General features: G+C 39.8%; 1 protein-coding gene and 1 long non-coding RNA gene across 2 annotated transcripts in view; one reads left to right on the top strand and one right to left on the bottom strand.

Annotated features, from left to right (window-relative positions):
- Window positions 1-18,438, bottom strand: part of LOC311289261 — a 153,254-nt gene that overhangs the window by 122,913 nt on the left and 11,903 nt on the right. The window lies entirely within an intron of this gene.
- Window positions 1,924-3,495, top strand: LOC311289147 (putative nuclease HARBI1). Its single transcript, XM_084406903.1, has 3 exons — window positions 1,924-2,701; window positions 2,769-3,129; window positions 3,288-3,495. The coding sequence occupies exons 1-2, from the start codon at window positions 1,957-1,959 to the stop codon at window positions 3,125-3,127; spliced, it is 1,104 nt and encodes a 367-aa protein (XP_084263029.1). The 5' UTR covers window positions 1,924-1,956; the 3' UTR covers window positions 3,128-3,129; window positions 3,288-3,495.

The raw sequence follows: 18,438 nt of genomic DNA, 5'->3' as shown, positions 1-18,438 counted from the left end.
CACCGGATGTGACGTGCATGCGCGCTCCCGAGCCTCTCCGTTTTATATATACAGTATGCACTGCAGCTAACGACATGGAGTCTGATAACACCAAAAAACGACCTGCCTCCAGCACAACACAGACTCCAACACAAACTCCAAACTCCCAAAAAAAAATAAATAATTATCTGCTGAAGCTCGTCAGGCCAAACGTCAATCGGATCGACTCAGGACGAAAACACGGATCAACATTGGCAGAGCGTTTGAATTATGGAGAGACCTCCGCTTTGTTTAAACAGACCCTGAGTTGGCTTTCATCCTTTTGGACAGGTAAGCTAACAATACTTCAAAGCATGTAAAATATATTGTGATTTTGTGCTTTAGTTGGCTCAAGTTAGACATCATTAGTTCGCCAGCTAACGCCGACCATTTGCTAACGTTATCTGATGTGAAAGACTACAGTTGTAACTTTATTGCTTTTAACGAGCACGAGCGCTGTTGTTGCAATCTGAAACATCACCGCTAGAGGCCGCTGGATCCTACATACAGCACCTTTAAGGGTTAACATTTATGGAGTAGCCATACTGTTATTATTACTAAATGTTTATGAAATAATAAAATCACCATTAGTAACATCAGTCAATCTGTTCACTTTACAGACAGAGCATGAAGAGACTGGACCGCAGTGCTAGTTTGGCACCAAAACAATACTTAACACTGTTTCCTGTTCATTAAAATGTTGTTTTGAACATACATGCATACCATACATAACAGACATAACATACATACCATACATATTTTTTTTTAAGCTATAATGCAGCATTTCAAATTTAAGAAAATCATTTCACAATTGTAAAAGTGTGCAGTTAGATAATAAAAAGTGGGCACTTGTAATTGACATGGTTGTGATAAAAAAAATAAAGTTGAAAAGAATAATGTTTCTGCATCATTCTAATATTCTAACCTTAAAATAACATTATAACACTACAGAAAGTGGAAATTTTAATGTTCTTGGAATGTTCCAAATAAACGGTCTTTGAATGTTGTATTGTTAATACAATTTTGGGGGAAAGAACATTCCATGAACATTATGCTAACTTAAATATAACGTTCCAGCAACGTTATGCTAGCCTTAAGATACCGTTCCAGCAACGTTATGCAAACTGGACATTTCCACGTTTTTAGAACATTTCAAATCAACGTTCCCACAACCAAAATGGAACGTTTGGAAAACGTTCTCAGTACATAATTTTGATAGCTGGGAATGTTGAGTATTTCGCACAGGAGTTTATCGCACTGATTTGCGCATATTTCACACGTATAGTGGCCCTCATTTATCAAAAGTGCGTACACCAAATTTCCAGCGTACACCTGGCGTACACCCAAAACCACGGTGACTTTGAGATTTATCAATATGGACTTTGGCGTACGGCACGCTCAAATCCTACACCTGCTCAGGTGTACGCACGTTTTGAGTGCGGGAATGCGCAGAAAAACAATTCCTAACACCACAAAACGCACTGACAAACTAAAAGATATGATATATTATGACCCACTGTAAAAAAAAAAACAACATAGTAATTATAAACTTCAATGTTTATTTTTGTGCAACATGGACTTCAATGATTAATTTGTGTGACTTTACCAAAGCATTTGATTTGTAGGCATATGCTTTCAGTGACCAAAACATTATTCAGACTGACAAAATAATAAAAATGACATTCTTCTTCTTTTAAATAATAATAATAATAATAATACAAATATAATAATAACGACATTCTTCTTCTAAATTACAATAAGCGTCATTAATAATAAAAATCATCATAATAATAATAATAATATTACAAATTGTCATGCAATAATTAATGTGAATGAATGGTACTCCACATCACATCATCATCACTATTGTACACCCCAATACATGTGACGTGATACAAAATTAAATGCTAATTGTTTCAAAACGCGTGCTGTAAAATAATGCATTGTGATAGGTCATTTGCTCATCCAAACAGCTATTTAAACTGGATTTCCACCTTATACCAATTCTCAATGATGGCTGACCTGGCTCTTTTAGAAGACGCATATGCGCCCTTGAGAAGGGAAAGAGTATTTGAGGATAGGCGAGATCTTCTGAATGAATCAGATGAATGGCTGATGAGCAGATTCCGTCTTCCAAGGCATCTTCTCCTGGAGCTGTGCAATAACCTGGAGCCCTACCTCCAGCGTGAGACCCGGCGGTCAAGGGCCTTACCTGTTCCAGTCCAGGTTCTCTCCACACTGGGGTTCTTAGCCACTGGAACTTTTCAACGGGAGATTGCTGACAGGTCTGGCATATCCCAACCCACCATGAGCCGCATGCTGCCATCCGTGCTGGCTGCCATCAGGACTCTCATCCCACACTACGTCCAATTCCCATACGACAATGCCCAGCAAACAATGATTAAAAGGGGGTTTTATGAGATTGCTGGGATTCCAAATGTCATAGGTGCAATTGACTGTACCCACGTGCGTCTGAAACCACCATCGGTTAATGATTACGCATACATCAACCGCAAAAATTATCATTCAGTCAATGTGCAAATTATTTGTGATGCCAGACTCTGCCTATTAAATGTTGTGGCACGATGGCCTGGAGGCACCCACGATGCCTTCATTTTTGAGCACAGCAGCGTGCGCAGACGGCTGCAGGAGGGCGCATTGAGGGGTCATGGTTATCTTTTAGGTGAGTACTAAGAGCACATTTATTTTGCAAAATATATTCGTTTCCTAACCTCTCTTTTCCCCTTTAGGTGACAGGGGTTATCCTCTTTTGGACTTTTTGATCACCCCTGTGCCAAACCCCGTGATGCATCAGGAGCGCAACTTCAACCAAGCGCACGCACAAACACGAGCCACTGTGGAGCGCTGCGTGGGGCTCCTAAAAGGTAGATGGCTCTGCCTGGCACACGCGGGGGGCACGTTGCTCTATTCGCCAAAGAAGGTGTGCAATATCATTTTGGCATGTGCCGTCTTGCACAACATGGCTGAGATGAACCGTGTGCCATTTGACGCGCTTGACCCAGACCCAGAAGTGCCAGTGGAGCAGTGGGCAGCACCACCGGCTTTAGGAGCTGTTCAGCTCAGACGGGACCTTGTTCGGCGGTTTTAAGGGTAAGTTAAAATAACACAGACTTCGTTTTCATGGTTTCGTTTTTTTTTTTTTTTTTTTTTTTTTTTTTTTTATTTATTTGCTTTAATGTCGTATTTATTGACACTAATGAATGGTTAATTTCGACCAGTAGTCTACAAATTTCTGTTTGTCTTTCCAGGACCTCATCCGTCAGGACCCTTGGCCGTGGCGCACGTGAGGCTGGTGGACGGGCCTTGGCTTCCCCTGCTTGCACCTGCTCAGGCTCTGGGTGGGGCGCAAGGATACGCTCAGGCTCCTGGATGGGCTGAGGGGGAGATGCCTTGAGGGCGCTGGGGCCTGCAGTGCCATCATCTGCAAAACAATAGTGCAAAATTTAAATAAAATAATTTAACTATGGACATATGTGTTTTTTAATTTTTTTTATTGGTCTATCACATTTAAGTTTACTTACCATGAATGTCGTCGGTATCTCCCCCACTGGTGATACCTTCTAAAGACGCCGTTCCGATGAGGGCTGCCACCCGCTCCTCGTTCGGTGTCAGCTGGAGGCTTGGATCCGACTGGCCTCCCCCAGTCTGACTCTGGCTCCTCTTCAGTGCCGAGACGCGCCTCTTTGTGGCGATCTTTATATCGGACCACTTTTTTTTCACCTACAATAAACAAGAAAACTCATGCTTAACTTGATCACTGTTGGTCTATATTAAGCATTAAAGAAAACTCATGCTTAACTTGATCACTATTGGTCTATATTAAGCAATAAAACATTCTTACCTCTGCTGGAGTGCGCTTCTCAACCCCCACACTATTAACAGAACTCGTAATTTGGGTCCATATTTTGTTTTTGTGGGCGCCTTTAATCCCACTCTTTAAACTCCCAAATAAAACGATTTTATTTCTTTCCACTTCCCTGGTGATGGTCTCGATCTCCACGTCGGAGAAGTTTCTCTTTTTTGCCGTCTTCCGTGTGTCCATGGCGTAAAATGAGGGCGTTGGGGGAGCGGAGACTTGAATATATAGGGGCGTGTTATTCTAATGACGATCGTTTTCAGCCGCGGCATTTATCAAGGGCAGGTATTGCGTACACCTGGATTTCAAAGGTACGCACAGCTTCATAAATCAGGCGATGAGAGGAGTGTAAGCATAATCTTACGCCAATATATACGCCCGTTTCTACGCAAGAATGATAAATGAGGGCCAGTGTGAGCAGTGAAGTTGCAGCTCGACGTTCAGACCGTATAGTGTGAGCACATAAATCCTGAGGTTTGGCTTTACTCGTTCAGTGTGAGTAGGTACCGTACTGAAATCGCACAGACAGTGTACGCCCGCCTTTAGATGGTCGAGGTTCAGTGGAGGGGTCTGGAGCGTTGGAAGAATCCTGTCGTCTTTTTAGGATTGTCACAGAGGCTAGTGCACGAGGCAGGTGTTGTTGTCGTTTTACATTAAATGTAATTCTATTTATAGGTACAGTGCAAATAATTTTACTTGCACTATAGATGCTGACATAAATACCGATAATAGGATTCAGAACTTCGGATTGGAATTCCAGCACGCACTCTTTATCGTTTAAAAAAAATTCTGTCCACTTTTAGGTAAAACTACCCAGAAGACAGAGGTGCAGGCGGTGGAAAGGCACATGAAACGATTCATCATGTACCAGCAAAGAGTGACTGAGACAAATGTTTAAAAGCTGAACCAGAAGCACTGAAGAACTGTGATTGGAACACCTTAAAGTTTTACATTTATAATCGCATAACATCATATAAAAAGAAATTGCAGTGCAAATAATATTGTGAAGATACAACTCTCTGAAAGATGTTAAAACTGTAGCAATACTTGTAGACTATAGAATAACGTTATTGTTTGACCAATGCTTTTCGGCTTGTGGCCTTCAACGTGGTCATCATAAAACATTCAGCAAACAACATTTCAAATAGAGCGTCAGTATGTTTTATGATGACCACATTGAAGAGCACAAGCCGAAAAGCATTGAGCTAACAATAAAGCTATTCTCAAGCTGTAGTTTTTGTTTAACTTTCAAACTGCTTCCTTTCACAGACATGTGAATTCAAAGTTGTTATATTTTTTTTATGATTTTATTGTTTATTCTTTTAGTATAACAGTTCATCTGAGTTATTTTGTGAAGTTGAACTCAGTTAAAGTTGAATTCAGCCATTTTTATGTGAATTAATGTCTTGAAGTTAAATTAGTAGTATATTTATTACAGTGATAAGTATCAGGTGAATGAGCAGTTGCAGCTGCTGGGTGGTTGAACACTATTGGTTGGAAAATATCCGGACAATAATTCACTACTCGCATACAATCCTTTGTATGTGAATGGAGAACTTTTTACATTTTACATTAATTCATTTAGCAGATGCTTTTTATCTAGAGCGCCTTAAAAACGAGGAATACATCAGCAAGCGATTCACGACGCATGCGCGAGAGCTGAGAAGATGATGCTCATGATCATTTGATGTGAAAGTGTGAAAGATAAGCCATTCATTTTGCGACATTGGTAAAGCACTTTTACGTTTTCTCGTTGGTTTCTCACGATTTGGAGATCCAGGCTGACTCTCTTATTATCTTGCTCCATCGTACTCCTAAGGTCCTGTCCAACTTTTTCTCTGAACTCAGTGAACTGTTGACCCTTGCCTGCTCATTGTCATTTCCCATTCTACTGCTTGGTGACTTTAATATTAATGTTGATGCGGTTTGCTCTAACACTAATCAGTTACTTTATATTTTTGAATGTTTTAATCTGACTCAGCATGTTAATTTTCCTACTCATACGCATGGTCATACCCTTGATATGATCTGTACATCAAGGGCTAATATCTCTTCCATCTCTGCTTCTGACACTGGTATCTCTGATCATAAACTTCTTGATTTTAGGTTAAGCTTGCTTATGTTCAACGACTGTTATATTCTACCGCAATCTCAAAGCTGTTGATACTGCATAATTTTGTACCTCCATTGCTTCTTCTAATCTCTCTGATGTCTTTGATATCTATTCTCCCTCCCTGATATTATCTAACTATCACTCCATAATTTCTGCAATCTTACAAAAACACGCTCCTGTTAAGACCAGAAGCGTCCCTTCCGCCCATTCTTCTCCTTGGTACACTCCTGAGCTTCGTATCCTAAAGGCCACAGGTAGACGGCTTGAGCGTCTCAACAGGAAAACTGGCCTGACTGTTCACTATTTAGCTTTTATTGAACATGTCAAAAATTACAAATCAGCACTGAACTCGGCTCGTTCTAGTTTTGTATCTGCCACAATTAACAAATCAAGCAACAGGCCAAAATCATTATTTAACACAATAAATAAACTTAACCAAACCTCCATCTCAGGTTGCTCTAGCTTCAGATGAACTTTGCTGTTCATTCCTGAATCACTTGCTAGAAAAGACAGATGCCGTCCACCAGTGCTTCTCTGATGATAATAATAATAATTAATTAATAATTCATTACATTTATATAGCGCTTTTCTCGGCACTCAAAGCGCTTTACATGGAAGGGGGGATCTCCTCAACCACCACCAATGTGCAGCATCCACTTGGATGATGCGACGGCAGCCATATTGCGCCAGAACGCCCAACACACACCAGCTTACTGGTGGAGAGAAGACAGTGATGAAGCCAATCAGCATATGGGGATGATTAGGAGGCCATGATGGACAGAGGCTACTGGGCAAATTTGGCCAGGATGCCGGGGTTACACCCCTACTCTTTCGAAAGACATCCTGGGATTTTTAATGACCACAGAGAGTCAGGACCTCGGTTTAACGTCTCTTCCGAAGGACGAATGAAATGATCCTACGAATATTAGATATTTGCCGAATCAATCTGGTCAGTCCTTGACTTTCTTTTCTCTGACTACCCTATCTTCTGTCTCTGAGCTAATTTTGAAATCCAACCCTTCATCTTGTCGTCTTAACCCTGCTCCTACTCCTTTTCTGAAACTCTGCCATTCAGTTATCTCTGCACCTATCTCTCACTTCATCAATGCACCCTCAGTATTATCTAATTATCATCCTATTTCAAATCTCACCCTTCATAGCAAAATTACTGGAAAGTACTGTTGCCTCCCAGCTTCAGTCTTTTCTAGTTGAAAATATTCTCTTTGATCCTTTCCAATCTGGTTTTCACCCTCTTCATAGTACTGAAAGTGCACTTGTCAAGGTACTGAATGATCTGCTTCTTTCTGGTGACTCTGGTTCTGTGTCTATACTCCTGCTGCTCGACCTCAGCTCTGCCTTTGATACTGTCTCCCATGAACTACTCAGATCTCGCCTTTCGGATGTGGGTATTTCTGGTGCTGCTCTTTCTTGGATTTCTTCCTATCTCTCTGACAGACAATTCTACATTTCAGTTCAAGATTTTCACTCACCTACTGTCCCCCTGAAGCAAGGTGTCCCCCCGAAGCAAGGTGTCCCCCGGGATCCGTTCTCGAGCCAGTATTATTCTTCATAATTTATATAATACCTCTTGGTCAGATCTTCCACCATCATGGTTTTAATTATAATTTTTATGCTGATGACATCCAATTATATACTATCTGTACACCTGCTCTATCTGTCACAACCGACAAAATCTCTGCTTGTGTGCATGAAATAAAAGATTGGCTTCATTCAAATTTTTTAAAATTTAACATGGACAAAACAGATTATTTTTACTGGACCTCCGTCACTCACTAGCAAAACTCCTACCAGTTTCACCTGTGAGATTGCTGGCTCTCACATCAAACCAAACCAAACCAAACCAAAACAAAACTCTTGGTTTTATCTTTGAGTCCACTCTCTCTTTCTGTTATGATTGATTCCACTGGAGGCAAGATGTAGCGAACCCAAGTGCAACTTACAAGAAACATTCACAACTAGAAACATTCAATACTAGACAAAGACACAAGGCAAACGAGAGCTTAAATACACAAGACTAACGACTAGACAAGGGACACCTGTGAACAATGAAACAATGAACCAATGACAACATGACACATCAGACAAGGGAACACATGGCAGGATCACATGACTTGAACAAGGGATCACATGACATACATGAAACAGGAACAAGGAACAACCCACAACGTGACACTTTCCAGGCTCATATTAATTCTATCACTAAATTAGCATTCTTTCATCTATGTCGCATTGCCCAACTCTGTCCCTTCATCAGTAAGACACTGAAACTGTCATCCATGCATTTGTCACATCACGTCTTGATTACTGTAATGCCATTAACTCCATCTGTTAGCTCCATTTCCAAATTGCAATACATTCAAAACTCTGCTGCTAGAATACTTAACCACACCAAGCATTCTGCCCATATCACCCCAATTTTGTACGACCTTCACTGGCTTCCAGTGGCTTATCGTATTAAATTCAAAATCCTCCTGCTCACTTTTAAATCTCTGTACAACTTGGCCCGTTTCTTTGTAACCTGCTCCACCCCTACATCCCGACTCGCTCTCTACGATCCTCTGACTCTATCCTTCTCGTTGTCCCTCGGCATCGCCTAGCTTCAATGGAAACGGATCATTCACTGTTTTTGCACCCAAACTCTGGAACTCTCTCCCCTGATCACTCTGTTGTGTTAATACTATTTCTGAATTTAAAACTATGCTCAAAACTCACTTATTTTGTATGTCACCATTCTTAAGTTTACTACATTTCAATGTGTCTGATTGTATTCTGCTGTATGCTGCCCTGTCTAGATAATTATCCTTTACTGTACTTTTACTCTCATCTACCTACTGTTTTTTTGTTTGTTATTATTGTCCATTGCCATTATTGTTGCTTGTTCATTGTAAAGCGTCCTTGAGCCCTGGAAAGGCGCTATATAAATAAAATGTATTATTAGTATTATTATTACAGGGTTGGAACAACATGTGGGTGACTAATTACTGACAGAATTTTCATTTTTGGGTGAACTAACCCTTTAACTTTATAAATGATTGATTACAGATGGAAATTCCGTGGCAAGACAGACAGAAGAGGGATGAGGAGGACCAAGACAGACAGAAGAGAGATGAGGAGAACCAAGACAAACAGAAGACAAGACAGAAGAGGGATGAGGAGGGACCAAGACAGTCAGAAGAGGGATGAGGAGGACCAAGACAGACAGAAGAGAGATGAGGAGAACCAAGACAAACAGAAGACAAGACAGAAGAGGGATGAGGAGGGACCAAGACAGTCAGAAGAGGGATGAGGAGGACCAAGACAGTCAGAAGAGGGATGAGGACGACCAAGACAAGACAGAAGAGGGATGAGGAGGACCAAGACAGTCAGAAGAGGGATAAGGAGGACCAAGACAGTCAGAAGAGGGATGAGGAGGACCAAGACAGTCAGAAGCGGGATGAGGAGGACCAAGACAGTCAGAAGGCGGGTTGAGGAGGACCAAGACAGTCAGAAGAGGGATGAGGAGGACCAAGACAGTCAGAAGAGGAATGAGGAGGGACCAAGACAGACAGAAGAGGGATGAGGAGGACCAAGACAGTCAGAAGAGGGATGAGGAGGACCAAGACAGACAGAAGAGGGATGAGGAGGGACCAAGACAGTCAGAAGAGGTATGAGGAGGACCAAGACAAGACAGAAGAGGGATGAGGAGGACCAAGACAGTCAGAAGAGGGATGAGGAGGACCAAGACAGACAGAAGAGGGATGAGGAGGGACCAAGACAGTCAGAAGAGGTATGAGGAGGACCAAGACAAGACAGAAGAGGGATGAGGAGGACCAAGACAGACAGAGCAGGGATGAGGAGGACCAAGACAGTCAGAAGAGGGATGAGGTTTGAAACTATATGAGTGTGTGTGACAATTTTAATTTGGCACAAGAGGGCACAATAATTTTTTTGAAATAGGGAATAATATATAATAGGAGTCTTGGAAACTGGATGTGGCGAGATTGTTACTTGGCGACAATCAACTGCAGATGCAGCAATTTCGGATTTCCTTCCCTGCCCTGACTGTCTGGCCTTCTTCATGAAAAGGCACCTATGGAAACACTCTAAGACATGTAGGGGACAGGGGGATGTGAAGAAACAGAAAGGTGAGAGCGTGAGATCAGCTGCAGCCTGTCTGATACCAATGGCAGCAAAGTGCTCTGCAGATATTAGAGCTCTTTTACAAACCATGCGCCAAGATGAAATAACACAAACCATAATGAAGGACAGTTTGATTTGTCTTTCGCTTTATGTAGTGGTTGTGATTTGTCATGGCCACACTGTGTATAATTCAAAAAATGAGGGAGCTGGCCAAGTTTATGATCGAAGTAAAGACTAAATCTAAAAAAAGTGAGGAACCTTACAGAGCTCTGTAAAGCCTTAAATAACTTTCTGTTTGCCAGTCACAGCTTGTAAGGAAGTAAGAAAGTATTTCAACCAGATTTAAATATGTTTAAAAAACCCTCTCTTCCTCTGAAAATTGGTTACTCATTGAAGAAAACCTGCCAGCTCAGTTTAGGACAATGTTTAATGGCTGGGGACACTGAAAAAAAGTTAGAAAACTTAAAACTAATTGATAGTCATTGGCATACCAACATTTTTAGTCAGGCCCTCAACACTTTGCAGCAAAGCAAGTAGAACAAGGGGGACATTATTCCCCTTACGGAAGATGCCATGGCTTTACAAAAACACCTCAAAAGTGTGGAGCAGAGGTCTCAAAACAAAAACTCAAAGATAATGCGAATGTCGCTGACTCCATGCGAGTCCATGGTCATGCTAAGTGAAAGCAGGAACAAAGTGGTCATAGACAAAGATAATCCTTATGTTTTTGCCTGGGTGGGGGCTTTAACACACATCCGTGGATTAGACTGTTTGAGGAAAATTTCTAAAACTTATGGCGGGAAAGACCCTAGGAGCCTTACATCGGCCAAACTAAGGAAACAAGTAGCAAGTCATGAATTTAAAAAACAATGAACTAGACCAATTGGCCAAATGCCTGGGACATGACATTAGAGTACATCGCGAGTACTACAGACTGTCCGAAAATACAATTCAATTTGCAAAAGCAAGTTTCTTTTGTCTTTAGAAAAAGGTGCAGATTGTTATAAAGGAAAATCTTTGGAGGAGATTATCTTTAGTACTGAGGGCGACTAAAATGGATTTGGATTTTCCCACTACAGTGATTGTACTTAATGCATTATATCTGTGGTTTAATTTGTGTTGTTTTGTTTATATGTTATTTTTTTTAATTGTTTGCTTTTCAGAGACTGAAAATGACACAAGCCCTGCTTCCAGATGTCGGCAAGAGCATGAATGCCAAACCACAGAAAAAGGTCAGCACTAAAGAGATCTAGTGGTTAGCCTAAAGGTGATGATGGAAAAGTTGCAATCCACAACCATAGTGTCCTGGAGTGAAATGTTTTATATTCTATCATCACTTCAAAGGGATAGTTCACATACAAATGAAAATTCTGTCATCATTTACTCACCCTCGAGTTGAAATTCTTTGTTCAGCTGAACACAAAGGAAGATATTTTTGAAGAATGTTTGTAACCAAACAGTTTTGGGGCACCATTGACTTCCATAGTAGGAAAATGAATACTATGGAAGTCAGTGGTGACCCAACACTGTTTGGTTACAAACATTTGGAGTACTGTTTTGGAGTAACTTTTTTCAGATATTATGATCAAATAAGCAAATGCTTATCAACATGCAGTTTTGACATGTGATTTAACTTTACACTGTTGTAATCTCCAGAAGCCTCATAGAATGAAGATGAACAACTCTCTACCTCAAGAAAGTCTGTTAGTTGCCAACGCAAGCGTCACATCTCAGAAACAGGTAAGTAGTCAGTAGAGCTGTTATGCATGTTATGTAGAATCTGCATGTTTGTTTATCATCTTATCACAGTTATTACAGTTTTGGAATGTGATTTAACTTTACACTGTTGTGATCTCCAGAAGTCTCAGAGAAGGAAGATGAACAACTCTCTACCTCAATAAAGTCTGTCAGTCACTCTCCTGCACACAAACAACACATTATAGAAATGTTCTCAGGTAATGAATATGCTGCTCTTCTCCACTACTTATACAACCTGGTCAATTCTTAGCTTGATATTTACATTGACATTTAATCATTTTGTCTTACAAATGAGAAGAGCAATAGAAACAATCAGACCAACAATATGATTAAACAGTATACAAATGTATACAACAGTATACAAGTGCTGTATCAAGTCTCAGTTAGTCTAACACAGAACACATAGCAAGTTTTTTTTTGTATCAGAAAAAAATAATAGAATAGCTAAGTGCTAGTATTATTTGGTCAGGTGCTGATGAAAAAGATGTGTCTTTAGACATTTTTGTTTTGTTATCTGTCTGTAGCCAAGTTTCCATCCAGTTTTTGTGCTGTTTTGTTATCTACAGAATTGAAACTTGATGTCTCTAGCCTGTCTCCATATAATTGGCCTTTTACCGCTAAAATGACGTGTGTGAAGCCATCCCTAAAGAAACGAATTGTCAAATAAGTTTTGTTTCACTAAACAATCTACCCTTGAGCAGTTTCCATACATCATTTTGAGTCTATTACAAATTATATCGTATCTTGGGCGCTCCAAATATTTCTAAAATGTATAGAGGTTCCTACGCAGTTTGTAAAAGTATGGAATTTGATTTGAGTAATTTCCAGGTCTGGAAAAGTATGGAAAAACGAAATCACAGTATGAAAAAAAAAAAAAAAAAAAAAAAAACGTTTTTTTCCAGACAATTGCCCCTATTCAGTTTTCCAAAAATATAAAATATAGAATAAAAAAACAAAAAAAAGTATTACACAGACTGGGTTAAAAATATACATTTCTCGATTTTAATCTATTATCAATTTTATGAACTAATATCACTTCTTAAATCCCAATAATCTATCTTTTAGTCTGTGCTGTTTTCAGTTGATGAATAAACAAAACTTTGTAGAGCCTCCCATCCAATAAAATCTCAGTAAGTTTTGATGTTTCATATCAAAAGTTACAAAGCTCAAAGTATCAGCTTTCAAATTCCATCCATTTTATTATGAAAATCAAACAATAGATACTGTTTTGGCGCTCTTTAATGTGGCAGATTGCTATAGTGCCTCAGTTCAAGCGGCAGTGCAGAGTCCACGTAAACTAATCATCTCTTCCGCTTTACTACTAGGTACAGCACAAAATAAACCTGAATGAACATCAGAAGGAATGTTTAAAGATTAAGTATAACTTACTGTCTTATATAATCACTCAATCAGTGTTTCAACCTCGGAAATTTGCGACCTTCCCTAAGCACTTACCCTCGGGGGAATCCCAGCCGCCATTTTGATGTGCGTTCCACTTTGTGAAGTGGACGAGGGAAATTTATATGGACAGACCCTCGTTCCCTCGATTTTGACCGAGGGAGCAAGTCTACTTCATATGTACACTTCAGGCACCTATATGTCCCACAATGCAGTACGATATCACCACATATCTCGTCTAATCACCACCACAACAAACAACTCTATGATATATTAATTATATATTTTTTTTTATTTAAAACAACCCAAACACACCTACATATATTCGGATGCTGCATTAAACAAATTCTTAAAGGGAATTTTTTTTTAAATAATAAGGGCTTAGGATGTTCCAGTTCAGCCCATTGCAGTTTCCGCCAGTAGTGGGCACTCGTGCAACGTAAGCAATGACGTACATCCGAGTGAACGAGACGGAGGGAAGTTAGCGAGTGAAGGGCATGACAATTTTGGACTGGAACGCAGCCTGGATCTTCAGGAGCACTTGATAATACAGTCAGATGTGTTGGATCAGGGTTGGAGCTGAACTCTGCTGGTAGGTAGATCTCCAGGAGCATTGGGCACCCCTGTTGTAAATAATATGTCACGTAATGTTACATTTACCCCAGAAAAACCACATTTAATGACCACAAACTTGTTAGTCATATGCATTATATTGCATATTCATTGTATTTTTACTTAAAGGTGCAATGTGTGATATTTCTGAGGATCTATTGACAGAAATGCAATATAAGATCCATAACTATGTTTTCAGTGGTGTATAAAGACCTTACTTAATGAACCGTTATGTTTTTATTACCTTAGAATGAGTCATTTATATGTACATAACCGCGGCCACCCCCTTCTATGAAGGTCGACATATCGTGACGTCATGTTTCTACCGTAGCCGACAGCGAACAGACAGCGCTACAGAGCGAGTTTCATCACTAACTTGAATGAGAAGCAGCAGAAAAAGACGCGGCTTCCTACGTCGGCCACCGTAGCCTCTCATTCGAGTTTGAAATTTCAAGGAAAGGCCGCGAATTATTGACCGGTTGCAATTCGCAAATCTCACCACTAGATGCCGCTAAAAATCACACACTACACCTTTAAAGGTATAGCGGAGGATTTTTTACTTTCGGGTGTATCACCTATACTATTGGTCCTTCTAATTGTCAATCATTCTGGTGAATCAATCAAACTTATTCAAAAAGTGGAGAGGGCGGGTCTTATCTAAAATTCGGAAAGATCCTCCACTATACCTTTAAAATGTTCTTCAATTTTAATGCATGTTTAAATTATTATAATTTTTTTTTATAATAGCCACTATTTAAAAAATGAGTAGAAATATAATTATGCAATTAAAAAGTAACATTGAAATGATCAAATATAAAGTTTGTGCTTTGTCCTGAGTAATTTCTTTATGCATGCTGCTAACATGTGGACAGAGGATGAGCAGTAACTGCCGGTAAATCTATACAAATGTTGACAACAGTTTATCTCATTTTGAACGTTGCAGGTCAGCGGCCATCCTCACGGACACAGATCTGTAGGAGGAGCAACACAAGAGGACCCAGAAGAAGCTTCTCACCATCGAAAACACAGCACCCACAGTTTCCTCAGACAAGGATGAGGAATGTCTCGTGTGTAAGGAAACATTCAGCTCATCCTTGCTTGGTGAAGTGTGGGTGCTGTGTCTCTGGTCACATGAGGCAGAACATTATATCTGTCACAACTGTGAAAATGAGGAGGCTAATGCCTTTTTTATGTTCCTTTTTGTTTGTACTGTTTATCTGTTAATGCCCGTTTACATTAGTCAGGTTTCCATCCAAATTAACCTCTGGGGCCCGTTCTTCGTACGTCGCTAACTCACTTACCTGGATTTGATTGTTGGTGATTTGGCATGATCTTGGATTGTTTGGTTCTTCGATGCTCATCCTGGACTTGCTGTCATAGCAACAGGTGCGTAAGCGTAGACCTGCTCGCGAGCTGGCTTATTTCATGTAAACAAGATTAGATTGCGGCTTTATAAGCGGAGGTGATACGGGAAGTCTTTCGCAGCCATGTGTTGTCCATTTTTACGACAGGAACCTGTTGCTGAAGATGCAAGAATAATTCACAGAGCTTTTCGAATTAATCGCGTATTGCGAGATAGACAGGATCCTTTAGCGCAGTGCGATAATCTACTTATTGAGAGATATCGTTTTTCTCGTGAGGGTGTCATATACATCATTAATTTGTTGGAACCACGTTAAATGTTAGGCTTTAACAACGGCACAAACTGTTTGCATTGCATTGAGATTCTTTGTGAGTGGCTCTTTCCTTTACACCTGGGGTTCCCAATCCTGCTCCTGCCGATCGACTGTCCTGCACAGTTCATCTCCAACCCTAATCAAACACACCTGCCTTTAATTTTCAAGTGATCCTGAAGACCTTAATTGGTTGCTTCAGGTGTGTTTGATTAGATTAGATTAGATTAGATTCAACTTTATTGTCATTACACAAGTACAGGTACAAGGCAACGAAATGCAGTTTAGGTCTAACCAGAAGTGCAATAGCAGCAAGTGCAGGATATACAGTGGTTCCATAAGTGCAGAACATGGATATGTACTGAATAAATATAGAGTTGAATACTATTATAAACAAAAATTTACAGATAGATTGTCCTATGAATATAATATACAGATAACTATTACTGTGAACAGAGTTTACAGCTAGATATGTACTGAATATAATAATATACAGATGGCTATTACTATAAACAGAATGTTTACAGATAGATATGTACTGAATATAATATACAGATGGCTGTTACTATAAACAGAATTTTACAGATAGATATGTACTATGAATATATATACAGATGGCTGTTACTATAAACAGAATGTGAGCATAATATACAGATGGCTATTACTATAAACAGAATTTAACAAATAGATATATGTATAAGTTAGGCTAATGAGCAGTATAACAATGGATTTAAAGTAGTGCAAATAAAGTTTGGACAGAAGCTATCCGAGTGAAAGTGCAGTGGAAAGTAATTGCATATTACAGTTAAGGTACGATATTGCAATGTATATATAAACAGTCGGTACTGTAAATAAACAGTCGGCAGTGCAAATTGAGCATATTCCAGTTGGTTGGAGATGAACTGTGCAGGACAGTCGATCGGCAGGAGCAGGATTTGGCACCCCTGCTTTACACTATTGGAAATGCAGAAAACTTGGGGAAAAGTGCTGTCTGTCGTGCCATTCGCAAAGTTTACCTGGCACTCAAGCGGTTTTTAGGGGGTTTTGTGGTATTTCCAAGCCACTTAAGACCCCAGGTTGTGAAGCAGAATTTTTTTGCCATTACAGGTACATTATAATTGTTAATGAAGATCATGCAACCATGACCATGCCAAAAAGTAGGACTTACAGTATTTGTTCCTCAGGCTTCCCTAGCGTGACTGGTGCCATAGACTGCACACACGTCCCCATCAAGGCCCCACCTGGCCCCAACGAAGGGGATTTTGTGAACCAAAAGGGATTTCACAGAGTAAATGTGCAGGTAAATTACTATTACGATTCTTAATATTCCAGATTAGTAATATATCAAATAATAAAAAAAGGAATGTAATCAAAAAGTATGCAGTTGACTGACAAAAAATATCTTAGAGGGACTCCATGTCCTATATTACAAATGTGGAAGCAAAATGGCCTGGATCTGTGCATGAGTCCAGAATTTTCAGAGAGTCACATTTATGCACATTATTTGAACGTGGTAAGGAAAAAAAGGTTAATATCAAGCTCACTGTATTACATACATTTATTCTGAGCCTAACAAAACTGCATTTTTCCATTATACAGGTGCTTACGACGGGATCTTGCTTGGTGACGGGCTATGCCTTCAGGCAGTATTTCATGACGCCATTCCCTGACCCAAACCCCAGACCACAAACCCGTTTCAATGCAGCTCTAGCCAGGACAAGGGTACGCATTGAAATGACCTTTGGGCAACTAAAGGGAAGATTTCAGTGTCTGAAAAGTCTGAGGGTTGCACCTAACAGGGCCTGTGACATTATTGTCGCATGTGCCATATATGCCTTACAACATTGCAACCATCAGAAAGGAGAGGACCCCTGTGGTGGAGGTGCAGCCTGATGAAGACCTCCAGCCAGTGCACTTGGACCAACCTAGTGGCAAAGCTGCACGAGACAGAATTGTGGAACACCAATTTTTTTTTTTTTTTTTTTTTACAAAAAAACCCCTTCATTAAATTAATAATAAAAGACAAGACAATATGCTGAGTTCCTTGAGTTTTATTTCAATTATTCTTTGTCAAGAATAGCCAGTGATAGTCATCTTTTGCCTGCAATAAGATATATTGTTATGCAAGGTCAGCAATGTGTGCTCTGTGTGAAATAGTGTATTAGAACTTACTCTGAAGTTCCTTTTGAAGCAACTCAATCTCTAGTGCCAGTTTTTTTTCAGGTCAAAATACTCAATTTTCTGTTGTAGACCATTTATGTAGGGGACGGATATCACCCTGTGCCATTTTTGGATAAAAATAATTAAAAAAAACAGCAACTGTCAACACAAGCCTCATGCAACAAAAATAAAAAGGAAAAGTACTACAATGCCCACCTCTATATCACTTTGTGCAGTAGGCCTTTCCTCCTGCAACTCATATTGCAGTCAGAAATAATATGTACACAGCTATAAATTAAGTAAAGTTATTTATGTACTTCCTCCAAAGGAAAGTCACCTGAGAGGGTTTCTTCACTGTCCTGTGCAATGGAAACAAATGGGTATTACAAAGTGTTGCACTTTCTTCCCTTTTGATGTAAAGTTAGAAAAGTCCACTTACTGCACATATTTCAGCCACCACTTTCCTGGGAACAGGTAAAAGTATTGGTGTATTGTGTAAAACTGCACAAAAGAGGAAAACACAATGAACTACACTAGGAAAAAATGTGATCAGTAACTCATGGCAAATTATTTTTACATTAAGTTCAGCAGTTTCCACCCTCACAAGTCAAAGCAATTGATCACTACTCAATATTTATCAGTTGAAATGACTGTACCAGCCATTTGGATTATAGACATTCTTAATTTAA

Source organism: Rutilus rutilus (assembly GCF_951802725.1).
Source record: "Rutilus rutilus genome assembly, chromosome: 4".
In the NCBI taxonomy this organism is placed as follows: Eukaryota; Metazoa; Chordata; class Actinopteri; order Cypriniformes; family Leuciscidae; genus Rutilus; species Rutilus rutilus.
The sequence above is the reverse complement of the archived record's forward strand: the minus strand, read 5'-3'. Positions and strand labels throughout refer to the sequence as shown.